The sequence below is a fragment of the Sinohyriopsis cumingii genome, chromosome 6 (assembly GCF_028554795.1).
Source record: "Sinohyriopsis cumingii isolate HCF-2022 chromosome 6, ASM2855479v2, whole genome shotgun sequence".
Taxonomy (NCBI): Eukaryota; Metazoa; Mollusca; class Bivalvia; order Unionida; family Unionidae; genus Sinohyriopsis; species Sinohyriopsis cumingii.
In genome coordinates this window covers 1,836,763-1,857,005 of record NC_142966.1, presented here as the reverse complement: position 1 = coordinate 1,857,005, position 20,243 = coordinate 1,836,763, and the positions used below count along the sequence as shown (strand labels likewise).

General features: G+C 34.2%; 1 protein-coding gene across 1 annotated transcript in view; it reads right to left on the bottom strand.

Annotated features, from left to right (window-relative positions):
• Nucleotides 1-7,850: 7,850 nt before the first annotated feature.
• The window catches only part of LOC149796267 (uncharacterized), an 89,096-nt gene continuing 76,703 nt past the window's right edge, over nucleotides 7,851-20,243 (bottom strand). Inside the window, exon 17 of the mRNA XM_089960188.1 lies at nucleotides 7,851-18,240. Coding sequence (XP_089816314.1) covers nucleotides 18,148-18,240 — 93 coding nt within the window. The 3' untranslated portion in view covers nucleotides 7,851-18,147. The remainder of the gene's footprint in view (nucleotides 18,241-20,243) is intronic.

Here is a 20,243-nt window from a genome sequence, read left to right as displayed (position 1 = left end):
AGTTCCGTTCCACCTGATGCTGCACGAGCAAAGTGCTTGCAATGAGAAAACCCGATAACCTCCAGTTCCATGGCCATGGATTGCACCATAGCCATGGTGCTTATAGACTCAATTTAGACAGTAATCTCACAACACAAGTTTTGTCAAAAAGCTATCCATTTTATGAGAGCAATCCTCAGCTGTACAGCTGTCTAGATTAGGATGTCTGAATTTGGAGGTGAAGTGTGACCACGGGTCTGGATTTGGAGGTGAAGTGTGACCATGGATCTGGATTTGGATGTAAAGTGTGACCATGGGTCTGGATTTGGAGGTGAAGTGTGACCACGGGTCTGGATTTGGAGGTAAAGTGTGACCACAGGTCTGGATTTGGAGGTGAAGTGTGACTACGGGTCTGGATTTGGAGGTGGAGTGTGACCACAAGTCTGGATTTGGAGGTGAAGTGTGACTACGGGTCTGGATTTGGAGGTAAAGTGTGACTACGGGTCTGGATTTGGAGGTGTGCTTTTGGCTGTAGAGCTGATATCTTTGATCAGAATCAGTAGTTTTTCTGTGTGATGCTGTAAGTGGTGATGTTGGCTTAGAGCAAGGTAGTGAATGTCTCAGAGTGACACACAAAAGCTTCAGGACTAATGAGTCCACAGAAAATAAGGGGGCTCTTGAGAGATCCTTTAGCAGGCTGTGAGGGCTCTGCCATGCATGGTGGCTCCTTTGTCATTTGCCAAAGCAGCGAGACTGAAGATACTTTGTGGTCGTCGACTGGATACCATTAATTAAATGTTCCACTATTTGAGTAATATCCAGGTGTAATTAGTATCACTATATGAGTAATATCCAGGTGTAATTAGTATCACAGTTTGAGTAACATCCAGGTTTATTCAGTACCACTATTTGAGTAATATCCAAGCATATTCAGTATCACTATTTGAGTAATATCCATGTGTATTCAGTATCACTATATGAGTAATATCCAGGTGTATTTAGTATCACAATTTGAGTAATATCCAGGTTTATTCAGTATTACTATTTGAGTAATATCCATGTGTATTCAGTATCACTATATGAGTAATATCCAGGTGTATTCAGTATCACTATTTGAGTAATATCCAGGTGTAATTAGTATCACAGTTTGAGTAATATCCAGGTGTATTTAGTATCACTATTTGAGTAATATCCATGTGTATTCAGTATCACTATATGAGTAATATCCAGATGTATTTAGTATCACTATTTGAGTAATATCCAGGTGTATTCAATATCACTATACCCTACTTGTGGATGAAATATTATTTGTATTTGCCCTTGGTGAATAATCATCACATATTCATAGTTGTGTAATTCCATAATTTGGTTGCTTAGTCATATTTTGGTGTGTTTAATTTCTAAACATTGATCATCCATGAAGTCAGGCATATTTGTTAATAATTTCCATTCTTAATTCTTATTGATTATTTGTGTAAGTTGCAAGTTATGATCTATTCCAGTTAGGAATGGTATCATTTTATTTATATCACTGCTTTAGCTCACTGTGTGTAATTTTTAAAAATCCATTGTTGGATTTTATGCACATGAGTTTGGTGTGGATATGTTCTTTTTGTTTTCTATCACATTATACATAAACACCTCTTTCATGAAATTGCTTTTAGTGTCTTTACTATAATCTGACCCAGATCATCTTGTTACTATGGTAACTGTTATAGGCACACCAATCAGAATTGATTTCAATATTATTACATTATGAGCATGTCAGAAAAATTCTTGCAGCAAAACAAAGCAGCATCAATATGATTACCTGCTTTTCCCAAGTTTCAGGTCTTGAAAAATCAAATTTGTCTGGATTTGTAAATTGAAATGAAGCCATTTTTAGCTCTGATAATTTCAATCCTGTGTTTTTACTGCTGCCACCACGTAATGTTATTTGTTATTGTCAGTTCTAATCCAGTGAGGAATATCTGATTACTTTTACTGTCAAGTGATATTACAAAGCTAATTAGATTAAGGCTTACATTACATGTATAATGATTTTTTTCTAATAGCTAGTTTTGGTAGGGTCTGAGTGCCCTGACAGGCTCTTTGTGTTTTGGTCCTTTGACAAATTTGTGTATTGTATTGTCTGGGTTTCCTGGTACACTATTTTTGCACCTGGTTTATCCATTTGGATGCTGTATAGACTCTTTGAATTTAGTGCAGAGAGTTCCTGTTCTAACCTTTCTGCTGGGGCCTGGAGATTACCTATCATTGCTGAGCACTGCATGGAGGTGCAAGTTTGGTTATGTGTTCCATGGAACTCAAAGGAATTTGTTGCACCTATCATCAACTGGGGTCCTGGAGTTTCCTCCACAATGATTGCAATCTGGCTTACTTCATGAAAAGCTGTGTTACTGTTGACTGGATTTTGAGATCTGTGGGCTTCAGGGATGGTTGTTGAATCCCTTGGCTGAGAGGTCATTTATTTCAAACTGGTGTTATCTACCATTTGCTGACAGTGTGTTGATAAAATAATGTACCCATTCTGTGTAGTCTGGCCCTTGTACATGGATTTTACCATTTGTTATGTATAGAGTTACTGACTGGCAGAATCTGTATCCATGGACTTATAGATCAGTCCATTATGCGAGTATCCCTGCTGGAAGTGTAGATTCTCATCCAAGAATTTCTTGATTGTTGGAATTTTTTTTTTTAGTCAGATGTGATTGTTATACTCTGCATATTATGTTGGATTTTAAGAAAATTTGGAACTGAAGAGGAGGAGTCAGCCATGTTGGAATTTGGTGTTACACAATCATGGTAGGTTGAATCTATTTCAAGTGAATATTTCTCTTCAGTATTGAGTGCGTCTATATTCTTTGTATCATTTAAGAGATCCTCTGTTCAGTATTGAGTGTGTCTGTATTCCTTATTTCATTTAAGAGATCCTCTTGGGTAAATCCTGAAAAGGAATCTGATGAATCTGATTTGAAAAATGAGTAGATCGACCGAGACAGTAGTACTTAGAACTAGTATATTTTCTTCTGTACAGCTGTATTTCCAAATGTTTCAGGTTAACAGTCTCAGACTATGGTGGCCATTTTTTTCATTAGGCTAAATTTTTTTTTACAGAAAAACAGTAAAAACAAGGAAGAGTCAGAAGCTAAATATATGTAAAGAAGAATTACTTGGGATGGGAGAGAACTTGGCCAAAAGTTCATGTATTGACCAAACAGACGACTACACGATCCATTCCCAGAGACACCACCTTTCCCCAAGGTTTCCCCATATCCTGGAAATGCACTAATAATCTTGTTTTCTTCCTTTGCCAGGATCAAGTAGCTAGTATGTAAACAGGTTCAAACAAGTTAACCAACATAATCCCTTAGTCTACAGGCATATAACCATGTGTAAAAAAGAAGCTAATATAATAAGTCAGTTTCAGAATTAACACAATGCCATAACGTTTGAAAATAAAGAAGAACGTCAAGGATAACAAAGGATATTAACAAATAGAAATGTTACAGGTTTACATACAGAAAAAAATTAAAATATTACATGTTACATATAGAAACAAATAGAAATGTTACATTTAAAAACAAATAGAAATGTTACATGTTACATAGAAACAATGAGAAATGTTACATGTGTGAATTTTTTTTTTAAAACAATCATTAAAGACCCCAGATCAATCATTAAAGACCTCAAAATCAAGCACTAAAGACCAAAAACAAGAATTAAAGACTCCAAAGACCCCAAAATAAGCACTAAAGACCCCAAAATATGCATTCAAGACCCCAAATAAATCATTAAAACCTCAAAACAAGCATTAAAGACCCTATCTCAAGCAATAATAACCCCAAAACAAGCATTAAAGACCCCTTTGAATAAATTCTCAATAGTTCCAGAATAATATATTAAGCCCAGTGAGTACTGTGCAGTTCCAATGAATAATCCAAACAAATGTCTCCTATCAAATTCCGTCTAAACACATCTGCAGGTTAATATTAACACAAGAACATGGAATAAGAATCCAAAACAGGAAAGAAATAGTTTCCTTATACACATCTCCACGAATCCATCTTGACCATATGTTACAACATTCTCCATGTGACAGACCTTACTACTCAATCTAATATTTCACAACACCTACACATGCAACCTACATCATGAAATAACCCATCTGACCAACCCATCCAATGGGAAATAGCTTAGTTCTTTTAACACATTAACCCCTAGCGATGACTTAATGGGCAGGAAGTAGTAGCCTACTGCCAAGCTCTGTAGCATCATGGTCATGAAAGATACACTAAAGTGGGTGGTATTATAGAAAGGTAGACAGATGTAGCTCTACAATGATACAATATAATCTGAAATATCTAGTTGCACTACAAAATACAGATAAAAAAACTCATTTTTTGGACCTGACTTTTTTCTACCGAAAATTTGCCCGTGGTCAGAATCTGATTTTGTGTCTGGATTTTAGACTTTTTGGTCTCACATCTAAGGGAAACAGACATATGAGCCTTTGCAAAAAGTAGGATATGATGGGCATTTGAAATAAAGACTGGTCTCGATACAACAATAATGGCTCCGTTTAGCATGTATTCATCATGAGATAATTCTTTCTCATTGTGAGCCATGTCTACTGTTTTTGCCATGATAATTTACATCATTATGAACCATGTATATTCTATTCATCATGAGATAATTCTTTCTCATTGTGAGCCATGTATACTTTATTTGCCATGATAATTTACAATCATTATGAACCATGTATACTCTATTCATCATGAGATAATTCTTTCTCATTTTAAGCCATGTGTACTGTATTTGTATTTATAATTCTTCCTCATTGTGAACCAAGTGTACTGTATTTTCATGAGATAATTCCTTCTCATTGTGAGCCATGTATACTGTATTTGCCATGATAATTTACAATCATTATGAACCATGTATACTCTATTCATCATGAGATAATTCTTTCTCATTTTGAGCCATGTATACTGTATTTACCATTATAATTACTTCTCATTGTGGGGCCCCAAGTGATCTAAAGCGCTCTCCATCACAGATCCCTGCCATCTCATCTCTGTCTGTGTGGGTTAGAGTCTCGGGCTCAGTCAATGTGGATATGTGAGAAAGCTTGCCGGTAGCTTCTCGTGGGCCGGTGGTTCTTTCCGGGGTTTTCCTGGGTTCTTCCTCCACCATTAATACTGGCTGCCATGTATAGACCATCTTGTGCTGAAAAATGGTGTTAATCCCTACAACAACTACAATAGCAACTTCTCGTTGTGAGCCATGTATACTCTATTCATCATGAGATAATTCTTTTTCATTTCAAGCCATGTGTACTGTATTTGTCATAATTCCAACTCATTGTGAGCCATGTGTACTGTATTTGTCATAATTCCAACTCATTGTGAGCCATGTGTACTGTATTTGTCATAATTCCAACTCATTGTGAGCCATGTTTACTGTATTTGTCATAATTTCAACTCATTGTGAGCCATGTTTACTGTATTTGTCATAATTCCAACTCATTGTGAGCCATGTTTACTGTATTTGTCATAATTCCAACTCATTGTGAGCCATGTGTACTGTATTTGTCATAATTCCAGCTCATTGTGAGCCATGTTTACTGTATTTGTCATAATTCCAACTCATTGTGAGCCATGTTTACTGTATTTGTCATAATTCCAACTCATTGTGAGCCATGTTTACTGTATCTGTCATAATTCCAACTCATTGTGAGCCATGTTTACTGTATTTGTCATAATTCCAACTCATTGTGAGCCATGTGTACTGTATTTGTCATAATTCCAACTCATTGTGAGCCATGTGTACTGTATTTGTCATAATTCCAACTCATTGTGAGCCATGTGTACTGTATTTGTCATAATTCCAACTCATTGTGAGCCATGTGTACTGTATTTGTCATAATTCCAACTCATTGTGAGCCATGTTTACTGTATTTGTCATAATTCCAACTCATTGTGAGCCATGTGTACTGTATTTGTCATAATTCCAACTCATTGTGAGCCATGTGTACTGTATTTGTCATAATTCCAACTCATTGTGAGCCATGTGTACTGTATTTGTCATAATTCCAACTCATTGTGAGCCATGTTTACTGTATTTGTCATAATTCCAACTCACTGAGCCATGTGTACTGTATTTGTCATAATTCCAACTCATTGTGAGCCATGTGTACTGTATTTGTCATAATTCCAGCTCACTGAGCCATGTGTACTGTATTTGTCATAATTCCAACTCATTGTGAGCCATGTGTACTGTATTTGTCATAATTCCAACTCATTGTGAGCCATGTTTACTGTATTTGTCATAATTCCAACTCAATGAGACATGTTTACTGTATTTGTCATAATTCCAACTCACTGAGCCATGTGTACTGTATTTGTCATGAAAATTTCTACTCATTGAGACATGTACTGAATTTTTCATATTATTCCTTTATGTGAGACACGTCCACTGTATTTGTGATATTACAGTATGTTTTGTATATTTATTTTTGCATTACTTATTATATATTTATTTATTTTTATTTATTTTATTATATGCTATTGATAATGTGACATTGTATGTTGGATTTGAACTTGTCCAACATCAGGTTCATTGTTTACCTGACCTGTATTATCGATTTTGGTTTTGTGTGTGTGTGTGTGTTTTGGATTTTTAATGCAGCTTTAAAAAAAATTCAGTAATATCGCTACAATGTCTGCAGTGTGTCAGTTTATAGTGATGTCCATCACTGGGGTTTCATGCCACAAACATGTAGCATGATGTCCCACCCAGTCACATTATTCTGACACCAGGCCGACCAGTCCTAACACTAACCTCTTAATGCTTAGCGCCAAGCAAGGCAGCTGTTAGTACCATTTTTATAAGTCTTTGGTATGACTCAGCTGGGTTCGAACGTGCAACATCTCATGCAGGAGGCAGATGCTCTAAACACTAGGTCATTGGAGCAGTTGATTTTGGTTTTGTAGTAAACATATTTATCTCAATCTTAGTCTTCAACTTTGGAAATTCCCTATGAATTGCTGGGTGTACCTGCTGTTTACTACATATTTTATATTCTAATTTTAGTAACAGACTTCTAATTATAACTAAGATTTTATCTTTGAACATCATGAACCTTATAGAAGGTTATTCTCCATTATGTAATGTATTTTTTTGAAAATGCTAATTGTGACCTGAAGTCAAGTAGTAGTCTGAAGACTATATAATCTTGTTACTTGAAAAATGATTAATTATTACTTTAAGATCTTGGTAGATTCATTGTTATTATTGTGTCTTGAAAGTTATTTGGACTTCAATTAATTTATTCAAATTATTTAAGTGCTCTTAAAAAATAACATTCTTGGAAATAGAGACTTAAATTTATAAAGAAATTTCAATAAGGATATATTCTAGGATTGTATTATTGTGATCCAATATAAGACTGTTGGCACATCAGCATTATATGGACCACAGCAGGCACATCAACACCTTCAGCATTGGATTTAATTTGGATTTCCACTAAAGTTTATTCTAATCATTAGGACTTGTGTCTGTAATTATAGAATTATTTTGGATTTAATTCACATTACCACAAGTTCCTTTTTTATATTTTCACTTCTGCATTTTAGGGAAATAAATTATTTGTTAATTTTACAAAGTTTGTTGCTTCTCACTCTTTTCTATTACTTACTTTAAGACAGTACAGTCATAATAAGTATTATTCAGAGGTTTGTATTTTGTATGACTGGTTTTACATTATTATAATTAATTCAGAGGTTTGTATTATTATTCATTACATATTATTTTTGTTTTCAAAAGGTGGCATCAGAAATTGATGATAATAAAGGACAAATAAAACGAGGTTTTGTTATCTATTTATTTTCCATTCAACAATAACTGATTGACCATAATTGTTTTCATTAATTACAATAAAGAAAAGTGTACTTACACAACCAGTGATATTAGAAGCATATCTTGTAAAGCATAAACACTCTTTGCTATTAATAAATACTAGTTTTTATTTTATTTTGGTTGACCAAAACTTCCAAATAATGAAACATATTCAGGTATTAAGAGAAAACCTGCACAGATATTTTCAAATACAGTACGACACTTAACTTATATATCAATCATTCAAATACTTGTCATGACTCAAATTTCATGGTCATTCAAATATTTGTCATGACTCAAATATCATGGTCATTCAAATACTTGTCATGACTCAAATATCATGGTCATTCAAATACTTGTCATGACTCAAATATCATGGTCATTCAAATACTTGTCATGACTCAAATATCATGGTCATTCAAATACTTGCCATAACTCAGGTATCATGGTCATTCAAATACTTGCTATAACTCAGACATCATGGTCACTCGAATACTTGCTATAACTCAAATATCGAGGAGGGGGGTGCTCACCAGTTATTATGTAGTTTTGAGAGAGTGACATATGTAAGGTGAAGTTATTTGCATTTGAAACATGTGCAGTGGAGAGAATGTTTGCATAATTACCTCTATGCTACTTTGATGTAATAAGGCTGACATTTCTTTGAATATTGTACTTATGGAAACTGTACATGATCTAAGCAAACTGCTAACTAAAATGACTGTTCCCTTGTGCTAAAAAATCAGCGTGAATTAGCCTAAAGTACACTATATTTAGCACCTGTTAAAATAGGGAAAATAAATTTTGCCCAACCAGACAATACCAGCTTCTGAAAGTGCAATGGATGAACTACTACATATATATAATGTAAAAAAGTTATCAACTCTTTTTTTTTACAATTTACCTCTTAAGTCCAGGAAATGAAAATCACCAAACAGAGCTAGCAGTATTTGAAAGATGCACATCTGGAGTAAGGCCAAGCTGTATACTCTGTAACCCATATTACACCATCACTCATACACCAAAATAAAGGGAATTAAAAATTCTTTGAATTGTACCTAAGATATACAAGGTCTTTTTTAAATAGCCAGTATAACTAGTTAGGACACCTTGGGAAATTCTTTTTTCTTAAAATTCTAACCCTATGCAAAATACAAAACTGTAGAGCGCCATCTTGATCATTCAAATACTTGCCATAACTCAAATATCATGGTCATTCAAAAACTTGCCATAATTAAGATATCATGGTCATTCAGATACTTGCCATAATTAAGATATCATGGCCATTCAAATACTTGCCATAACTCAGATATCATGGTCATTCAAATACTTGCCATAATTCAAATATCATGGTCATTCAAAAACTTGCCATAATTAAGATATCATGGTCATTCAAATACTTGCCATAACTCAGATATCATGGTCATTCAAAAACTTGCAATACTCTGATATCTTGGTCATTCCCAGTGTAAGATATTCTCATTTCTGCAGCACAGACAATTAAAAACTAAAAATGTGAACCCATATTTGTCACACTGTGCATTGAATTTGGATGTTCTACTGTATACAGCAATTAATTTTAAAATTTGCTAAATTATTCAGAAGGTGTCAGGCTACAAGTTCTCATACCATTAAAAATAAAGTCTTCCTCACACAAGCATAGTGGTACAAATTATTCAAAAATGACAAGTGGCAGGAAATAAAATAAAAGAAAACACAACACAACACACAAGATTTGCTGAATATCAAAAGATAATGCTTAGAAAAAAGATGTCCGGGACAAGTAACAATATGTTACCAAACTTCAGAAAGAATAGAACTTAGTATGTAATACAACTACATCAACAATCAATAGTTCATTGTACTGAGAATTTCCCTTTATATTTAGAATCGAACGAAGAAACATTAATTGCAATGCACTGTATCCTTTGTAATAAAAGAAATTAATGGTATTCAAATTTTGTTCAGTTTTAACACAGGTGAGCCAGACAGAAAAGTGTTTGTCAGGACGGGATAGAAACATTTCATTACAATTAAGTATTAGAATATTTTGTTTCCTCGATGTATTGAGTGCAAATGAAAATAAAATGATATGCACTTTCTTCCTCTTTCCCATGGGTATAACTATCAGATGACTGTCAAACTGATTTTAAGGTAAATAGAATAGTTAATAAATAAATAATGTACCAGAGTGTACATGGATTACCCCGACCTGGTTACAAGACTTGCTGTTTGAAAAATAGTTGAAAACTTATAAAACTTAAAGAAACTGAATAATGCATTTTTCAAATCATTAATTTCTGAAAATTGAACAATGTGAAATGTTTCCATACTTTATGTCATAGAAAATCACAAATTCTGCATGAAGATCCCATACATTTGATAGTAAATAAAGTATTATAGTAATGAAATCTTTCTAGTCCTCCATCCCCCTAGCAGTATTACAGTAATGAAATCTATACCTCCATCCTAATAGCAGTATTAAAGTAATGAAATGTATACCTCCATCCCACTAGCAGTATTACAGTAATGAAATCAATGCCCCCATCCCACTAGCAGTATTACAGTAATGAAATCAATGCCTCCATCCCACTAGCAGTATTACAGTAATGAAATTTATACCTCCATCCCATTAGCAATATTATAGTAATGAAATCAATGTCTACATCTAACTAGCAGTATTACAGTAATGAAATCAATGCCTCCATCCCAATAGCAGTATTACATTAATGAAATCAATGCCTCCATCCCAATAGCAGTATTACAGTAATGAAATCTATACCTTCATCCCACTAGCAGCATTACAGTAATGAAATCAATGCCTCCATCCTACTAGCAGTATTACAGTAGTGAAATCTATACCTTCATCCCACTAGCAGTATTACAGTAATGAAATCAATGCCTCCATCCCACTAGCAGTATTACAGTAGTGAAATCTATACCTTCATCCCACTAGCAGTATTACAGTAATGAAATCAATGCCTCCATCCCACTAGCAGTATTACAGTAGTGAAATCTATACCTTCATCCCATTAGCAATATTATAGCAATGAAATCAATGCCTCCATCCCACTAGCAGTAAAATGATATGTATCACTGAGGACTTGAGAGAGTTGAGATTCAAGATCACAGAGGACTTGACATAGTTGAGATTCAATATCACAGAGGACTTATGCTGTTGAGCTTCAATTCAAGCTACTAAGACAGCAGAAGGATGTTAAGTTCACACATAGTCTGGGTGGAAAGGTCTTCTGTCTCCATGACAATGACACCAAATCCATGGTGCGCATATAGTCAGGATGGAAAGGTCTCCTGTATCCATGACAATGGCACCAAAATCCATGGTAGAAACCTTGGAGGATTTCTTGACAACGATACCAAATCCATTGTGGAAACCATTGATAATTTATTTTAGATTGGAATTAATCTCATTGAAAACTTTAGGGCTGTGATGGGAGGTTGAGTATGTTGATAACTAAACTTTCTACACCCAAGCCCAATACAGTAACATTTTGTTGTTCATTTTCTGCAGATTAGTGTCCAAATGAATAATTACAGATTAACAAATGTTAAATGGTCAAATGTCCAGTTTTGGCCTTCAGTGGCCTCATTGCCATAATGCTCTCTTTCAAATTTCATCAAATTGTTTTTGTTGTTGGTAATTTTTAAGAACTTATTTACCAATTTTTTCATTTGTTTTATTTATAACTATTTAAAGGTTTTTCTGTTTGAGTAATGGTAGCCATACTGAACGATAGTTCAGAATCCACCGGACACATTTGTATTATCAGGAAGCAAGAACTCTTCCTGTAAAATTATGTGCAGATTGTTTAATCAGTGTATGAGAATTTGCAAACAACAACTATGAATGGACAACAAACTAATGATTTCTTTTAGATTGGAATTGATCTGATTGAAAACTTTAGGACTGTGATGGGAGGTTGAGTATGTTGAAAACTCATCTTTCTACACCCAAGCCCAATACACATAACATTTTGTTGTCATTTTCTACAGATTAGTGTCCAAATGAATAATTACAGATTAACAAATGTTAAATGGTCAAATGTCCAGATGATGCATGAATGACTATACATAAATCTCACTTGGCCTTATGACCAGGTGAACTAAAAGAAAATGAAGTTTCCATTAACTGATCATTTTCATTTGGAAAATGGCTTAAATTTGCATTAAAACATGTAACATGATTTTAAAAGACAAAAGATATAAACTTCCATAACCATCATTATATGAGGCAATTAGGTCATATAAAACTCATTGGAAAAATTAAGTCATTTCCTAAGTGGACTTTTAATGGAATGCAAAAATGTAATTCACTCTCTAAGAAGACACACACACACACACACACAATCCAATGTATATACACATGCATATGGTATGCACACACACAAACACACTCCAGTATATATACACATACATATGGTACACCCATACACATACATACATGCAAATTCCAATGTACACACACACACACACACACACACACACACACACACACACACACACTCACTCACTCACACTCTCTCTCAAGTGAATATACACATACATATGGTACACCCATACACATACATACATGCAAATTCCAAGGTATATACACATGCTCTTCAAAACATTAGAACATATTATGAATAATAATACATTAAAGACAACTCAAGTGGGATCACAAAATATAATAAAAAATAATCAGGAAAACATTATCCACCAATTATGTAAGTGAATGCAAAATATTTAAATCGGGTTAATTTTTATACAAAATGCATAAACAGGTAACATTTAGGAGACATAAAACACAAACATACATAAATGAACATACATACCATATAACGCAAAGTATCACATATATGGTGCATGGATGATGGAATTATATTTAAAAATGTTAAAGTATGCATACAATAGGTTTAATAATAGAGATCTATGGAAAAAAGGATAACAACATTAATATTTTTGGAATGTATCTGATGCCAAAAAATAAGGTCTTCACTTGCTGTTATCAAGGTCTATACTTGTTGTCATCAAGGTCTGTAGTTGTTGTCATCAATTTCAGTACTTGTTGTCATCAATGTCTGTACTTGTTGTCATCAATGTCTAAACTGATTGTCATCAAAATCTGTACTTGTTGTCATCAAGATCTATAGTTGCTGTCATCAATGTCTATACTGAATGTCATCAAGGTCTGTACTTGTTGTCATCAAGGTCTATACTGTTTGTCATCAAGGTCTATACTTGCTGTCAACAATGTCTATACTGGTTGTCATCAATGTCTATACTGGTTGCCATCAAGGTCTATACTGGTTGGGATCAGGGTCTATACTGGTTGTCAATATCTATACTTGTTGTCCTCAAGGTCAGTGCTTGTAATTAAGGCTTATACTTGTTGTCATCAAGATCTATAATGATTGTCATCAATATCTATGCACACTGTCACCAAGGTCTATACTCGTTATCAAGGTCTATGATGGCCATCATCAATGTCTATACTTGTTGTCATCCATACCTATACTGCTTGTCCTCAAGGTTTTTACTTGTTGTCATCAAGGTTTTTGTCATCATCACCTAACTGCTGATAGCAAGGTCTATACTAGTTGTCAACATGGCCTACTGTTGTCATCATTGCCTACTTTTTGTCATCAAGGTCTGAAGTTGTTATAATCAAGGCCATTACTTCACATCATCAAATTCTATACTGGTTATCATCAAGGTGTATTCTTGTTATAATCAAATTCTATACTGGTTATCATCAAGGTCTATTTATACTTGTTATCATCAAATTCTATCCTGGTTATCAGCAAGGTCTATTCTTGTTGTCATCAAATTCTATACTGGTTGTCATCGAATTATATACTTGTTATCATCAAATTCTATACTGGTTATCATCAAGGTTTGTTCTTGTTATAATCAAATTCTATACTGGTTATCATCAAGGTCTATTCTTGTTATAATCAAATTCTATACTGGATACTGGTTATCATCAAGGTCTATTTATTCTTGTTATCATCAAATTCATTACTGGTTATCATCAAGGTCTATTTATAATTGTTATCATCAAATTCTATACTGGTTATCAGCAAGGTCTATTCTTGTTGTCATCAAATTCTATACTGGTTGTCATTGAATTATATACTTGTTATCATCAAATTCTACACTGTCTGGTTATCATCAAGGTCTATTCTTGTTATCATGAAGAGTTTCAAAAGATCCAGGTCTATATTCTTTGCAACTTCTTAATCTTAAGTTTGAAATCATAGTGTCATTGATGTGTTTCTATAAAGTGATGTAACAAAAATATTTCATAACATTGGGATGTTATATAACAATTTATTGCATCACTATCACTTTCACTTATCATGGTGTGTTCTCCACTTCTGCACTAAATAATCGACTTTTGTTGCTATAGAACACGAAATCAAACCACTTTGTTATAGTGAGCCAATCATCAGAGGCTGAAAGAAAATGGTGGACAGTGGGTGACAATTGGAATGAAGTGTAAACACAAATTTCAAAAATGGGGAGAAAACTCTAAAAACACTAATGTGACAAATTCTGATTTTATATGTGACATCAATTCTTCTCATACATGAAACAAATCGAATTCCATTAAAATATTATTGATTTTGGCAATATTAATCTGGCAAAAATATAACCCAATGGATGGAAGCAATTTGTCCAAAGAAAAGCGAAGATGACAAGATACATTTCTATGGGATTACGAAATGATTTTAATAACACATGGATACAACCTACATGGATATACTATACACTTTCTGTTCTGGTACAGTCAGTTAAAAGATGTGTCCACATACAGCTGGCCCTAATCTAGTGCCAGGGAATTTGTGTCATCAACTTTAATGGCAAAAGTTTGAGTTTATTTATAAAGACAAAATAGTATTCACTGTGAATTCTTTGTGTTAATTTAAAAATTTAAAGCAGGAGATAAAAATACAATGTTACATCAACATGGTATGTAATGCAGCTATAAGTTCATCAAAAGTAAAAATACTTTAATATATAAAAATAAAATGTTTGACTTGGCACATGCTTCAAAAATTATAACTATTTTAAAGAAAATTAAATATTGACAATTTGTTAATATAAAATAAAATGAAACAAAATACAGACTTTAAAATGTGTTTTACAAAAACATTATTTTATAATATATTCTCTAAATGCTACAAAACTTCAGACATAAGTAATGGGTTTACACTTAAATAAGTAATGGGTGTATACTAAATAAGTTGTTGTTGTTGTTGTAGGGTTTAACGGTAGTTTTCAGCACAAGATAGGCTATTATAAATGTTGGAGGAAGAACCTGGGAAACCCCAGAAAGAACCACGAGCCCATGAGAAGCTACTGGCAAGCTTTCTCACGTACCCACATTAGCTGAATCCGAGACTTGAACCAATGCAGACAGAGGTGAGATGGCAGTCATCCGTAACATTGAGTGCTTTAGACCACTTGGCCACTCGGAGCCCCAATAAAAAAGTAATGGGTGCATCACAAGGGCCATACTGAAATTTGATCCATAAGGATTTCAACATAGGAACTTGTACTGGGAAATCAAAATTAAGAGGGGAATTCAGGGGCCATAGCTCATTGAAATAATGAGGGCAGAGTCCAACTCCTTCAAGGTCTCATGAATGCAAACAACATGTAAAGATACAAAGTTGATCCACAAGGGCCAGAACTCTGTCCAAAATAAAGCTGATGACATAAAACCCATCAAAGGCACATTTAAGCCGAATAAACAATTTTCATTCCAAAATCCACCAAAATATTTTGAATGATTCTTGACCTATGCTGATTACAAGCAAACATCCCATGTAAAGATGCACAGCTGATTGACAAGGGCCATAACACTGTTCAAGATAGAGTAGACAAGACAAAACAAAATTGATAAAAGGCTCATCTAGGTCTAAGTGACAATTTCCTTACCAAATTTCACTAGACTGGTATACTAGATTTAATGGTTCTTGAGCTATGCTTATTGCAAGCAACTTTCCAAGTTTTCATGGGAAGACAAAAAAATTTGCTCAATAAAGCCCCTAACTCTTTCCAAAATGAGACTGACCCATAACAGGTACACAAGTCATGGAGACAATGTCAATACCAAATTCCATCAGAATATGTTGAATACTTTTTGAGTTTGTTCTGTTGCAAGCAACATTCCATTTGAAGATAAGAAGGTATTGTCAACTGACATAAACTCTAGAATAAATGGAGCTGATAAGACAAAATCTATCTAAGGTACATCTAGGAACATGAGATACAATAAATAAAAGGTACATCTTAGGCATATGAGATTAATACATAAAAGGTACATCTAGGAATATGAGATACAATATATAAAAGGTACATCTAGGCATATGAGATCAATACATAAAAGGTACATCTAGGAATATGAGATACAATATATAAAAGGTACATCAATGCATATGAGACACAACACATAAAAGGTACACTGAGACATATAAGATACTGTAAATACCAGACTGCATCAGACTGGTTCTGGTTACAAGGATGTGGTGTAGTAGAGATTTAAAATTTGACATGAGAAGACAAAACCTATAAATAGCACCTCTACATTTAACAGGCAGATCACCTACCTGATGTCACCTAATTACTTTAATGGGTTGCAAAACTATGCTTGTTACAATAAGTGTGAATAGACTGACAGACAGACAGACAGATAGATAGATAGATAGACTGTCAGACAGACAGATAGATAGATAGATAAACTGATGGAAAAAGGAGATACTATATGCTTCCTACAACTCAGTGGGGGGGAGGGGCTAATAATAGTTTTCAAATTATTAGTTAACAGGAAAGAGTCATGGATTTCCAATTCCAGAGGGACCACTCCAGTGGCCTAGTGGTTAGAGCATCTGCCTTGGATGCAGGAGGTCATGGGTTCGATCCCCGGCCGAGTCATACCAAAGACTTACAAAAATGGTACTAAAAGCTGCCTCGCTTGGCACACAGCATTAAGAGGTTAGTGTTAGGACTGGTCAGCCTGGTGTCAGGATAATGTGACTGGGTGGGACATCATGTTACATGTCTGCAGCATGATGCCCCAGTGCTAGACATTACTATAAACTGCCTTAATGCAGACATCATAGCGATATGACTGAAAAATTGTTAAAGCTACGTTAAAAATCAAAATCACATCAAATCAAACCAATTCCAGAGGGAGAAAAATCCCTCCAATATTTCAGAAATAAGTAATGTTGTCCAAGAAAAACAAAACACATGCATGTATATCAAAAGCGTCAAATGTGTAGTCATCTAGATGAATGTCAAAGTTTACATGTGCTCATACCTAGCTTTTCTTTCTGTGGTTTCCTTCCTTATGGAGGAGTTCTATTGATGAGCATAAATTGCATTGTTTACACAATTTGTCTAGTCCTAGTATAAACTAATATTGACACATACATATCAAATTATACATAATACTTTAAGTCTGGTCTCTTAATCTATAAAAAACTTACTTTAAAAATAAATACTACTGTGATTCTGTAAAAAAGAAGGTACGGCAAGAGAAACAACCGATTACACAGTAAAACTCTGGACAAGTCTTAATAAAGCCCGAAGTCCAGTAACCTGTGTACAAGTAATAAAATAACCCACTGAACAGTATTCTATCAACATGTACCATAATAACACAATACATTATCCCATGGACATGTGCTAAAAGAAGCTATTATAAAGTATCCTATGGACAAGTCATAAAATAACTGTTATACAGTATCCTACAGACAAGTACTAAAATAACCCATCATACGGTAACCAGTGCTATATTAGCCTATTATATAGTATCTTACGGATGAGTCATACAATAAAAACCAATGAGATACACTGTATGTTCTGACTGTACTGGTTGCCCCTGTCATTAGAAATGCCATGGAGTGGGGCCAACTAAGCAGTCAAATCTAAACAGTATGAAAATCATGGGTCTATGCAACATGGCACAGAGTTAAAAGTCCGACTAGTTAAGACCTCACACAATGCATGCCCTGAATAATGAGTCCCATGAAAAATGATGTCCACTTGCAAGTCTTTGTAACTCTGCCAGTGTTGATAAGAACTATTCTCTGGACTAGTCATCAGGTCCCATGGACCATGCAGAGTCCACACTCTGAGAGAATAGCACCTTACTCAAGCTATTCTGACCAATAAAATCATGACAGTGGACAACTGCAAATTGTGAAATCACATAATGGTAGAATTCTTCAGTGATGCATGGAAATTGTTTCTGGACTATTTCTCATGTCCTACAGACCATGCAGAGTCCACACTTTGAGTTACACTGCAAGGGTCCTCTCCCATTGCTATCCTTCTGTCTAACATAGCCTGTTATAAAAAATAAACAAAATATTTTTGTTATAATTAAGACATTCAAGTTATTTTTGTAAGCAATAAACTACAAACTACATATGTAACATAAGCTATACATTTATCATCATCAACATTTTTTGTGTAATTAAGTTTTATAGGAACATCAATATTTACTTCATTCTATTATAACACACAATCTCCAAAATTAGAAGAAAATAAATGAACATGCAACAGATTTGAGATTATTGATAATTCTGATGCAGAAAATCATATAGTAAACAATAAACATGACAAACACATATATAATTGAATTATTTTGCTTCTCATATATTAGTCACCTCATACAGTAGTCACTTCATACAGTAGTCACTTCATACAGTAGTCACCTCATACAGTAGCCACTACATAGAGTAGCCACTTCATACAGTAGTCACTTCATACAGTAGCCACCTCATACAGTATTCACTTCATACAGTAGCCACCTCATACAGTAGTCACCTCATACAGTAGTCACTTCATACAGTAGTCACTTCATACAGTAGCCACTTCATACAGTAGTTACTTCATACAGTAGTCACTTCATACAGTAGTTACTTCATACAGTAGTCACTTCATACAGTAGCCACTTCATACAGTAGTTACTTCATACAGTAGTTACTTCATACAGTAGTCACTTCATAAAGTAGTCACTTCATACAGTAGCCACTTCATACTGCAGTCACTTCATACAGTAGTTCATACAGTAGTCACTTCATACAGTAGCCACTTCATACAGTAGTCACTTCATATAGTAGCCACTTCATACAGTAGTCACTTCATACAGTAGCCACCTCATACAGTAGTCACTTCATACAGTAGTCACCTCATACAGTAGCCACTTCATACAGTAGTCACTTCATACAGTAGCCACCTCATACAGTAGCCACTTCATACAGTAGTTACTTCATACAGTAGTCATCTCTTTAATGGCTAGTGGCCACCTGATTTATATAGACAGAATCTGTTGGCACTAATGAGCTTGTGCTCAAAAGTACCTCTTTAGGATGGTCACCCCTCCAATGCAATCAGCAAATTATTGCAAAAACTTACCCTTTGCAAGTGGCCACAAAATGGGATTTACAGTGAGAAATCTCTCAAATATTTATTCATTTCTAAATTCAACACATTGACATTTCTCCAATATAATGATTCAATACTTACAAATAAGAAAGTAATCCAACACAATGATTCAATCCATACAAATAGGTAAGTAATCAAACCTAATGATTCAATCCCTACAAATTGGTAAGTAATCCAACATAATGATTTAATCCCTACAAACTGGTAAGTAATCCAACATAATGATTCAATCCATAAAAATAGGTAAGTAATCCAACATAATGATTCAATCCCTACAAATTGGTAAGTAATCCAACATAATGATTCAATCCATACAAATAGGAAAGTAATCCAACATAATGATTCAATCCATACAAATAGGTAAGTAATCCAACATAATGATTTAATCCATACAAACTGGTAAGTAATCCAACATAATGATTCAATCCATACAAATAGGTAAGTAATCCAACATATTGATTCAATCCCTACAAACTGTTAAGTAATCCAACATAATGATTCAATCCATACAAATAGGTAAGTTATCCAACATAATGATTCAATCCATACAAATAGGTAAGTAATCCAATTATCATGACTGCTGGGTATTCATTAGATGTTTTGTCACCTGTATAATTACTGGCTATTATTACACCTATCAAGACGACATGAGCTAACTGGGATAATTACTGGCTATTATTACACCTATCATGACATGAGCTAACCTGGATAATTACTGGCTATTATTACACCTATCAAGATGATATGAGCTAACCTGGATAATTACTGGCTATTATTACACCTATCAAAATGACATGAGCTAACCTGGATAATTACTGGCTATTATTACACCTATCAAGATGACATGAGCTAATCTGGATAATTACTGGCTATTATTACACCTATCAAGATGACATGAG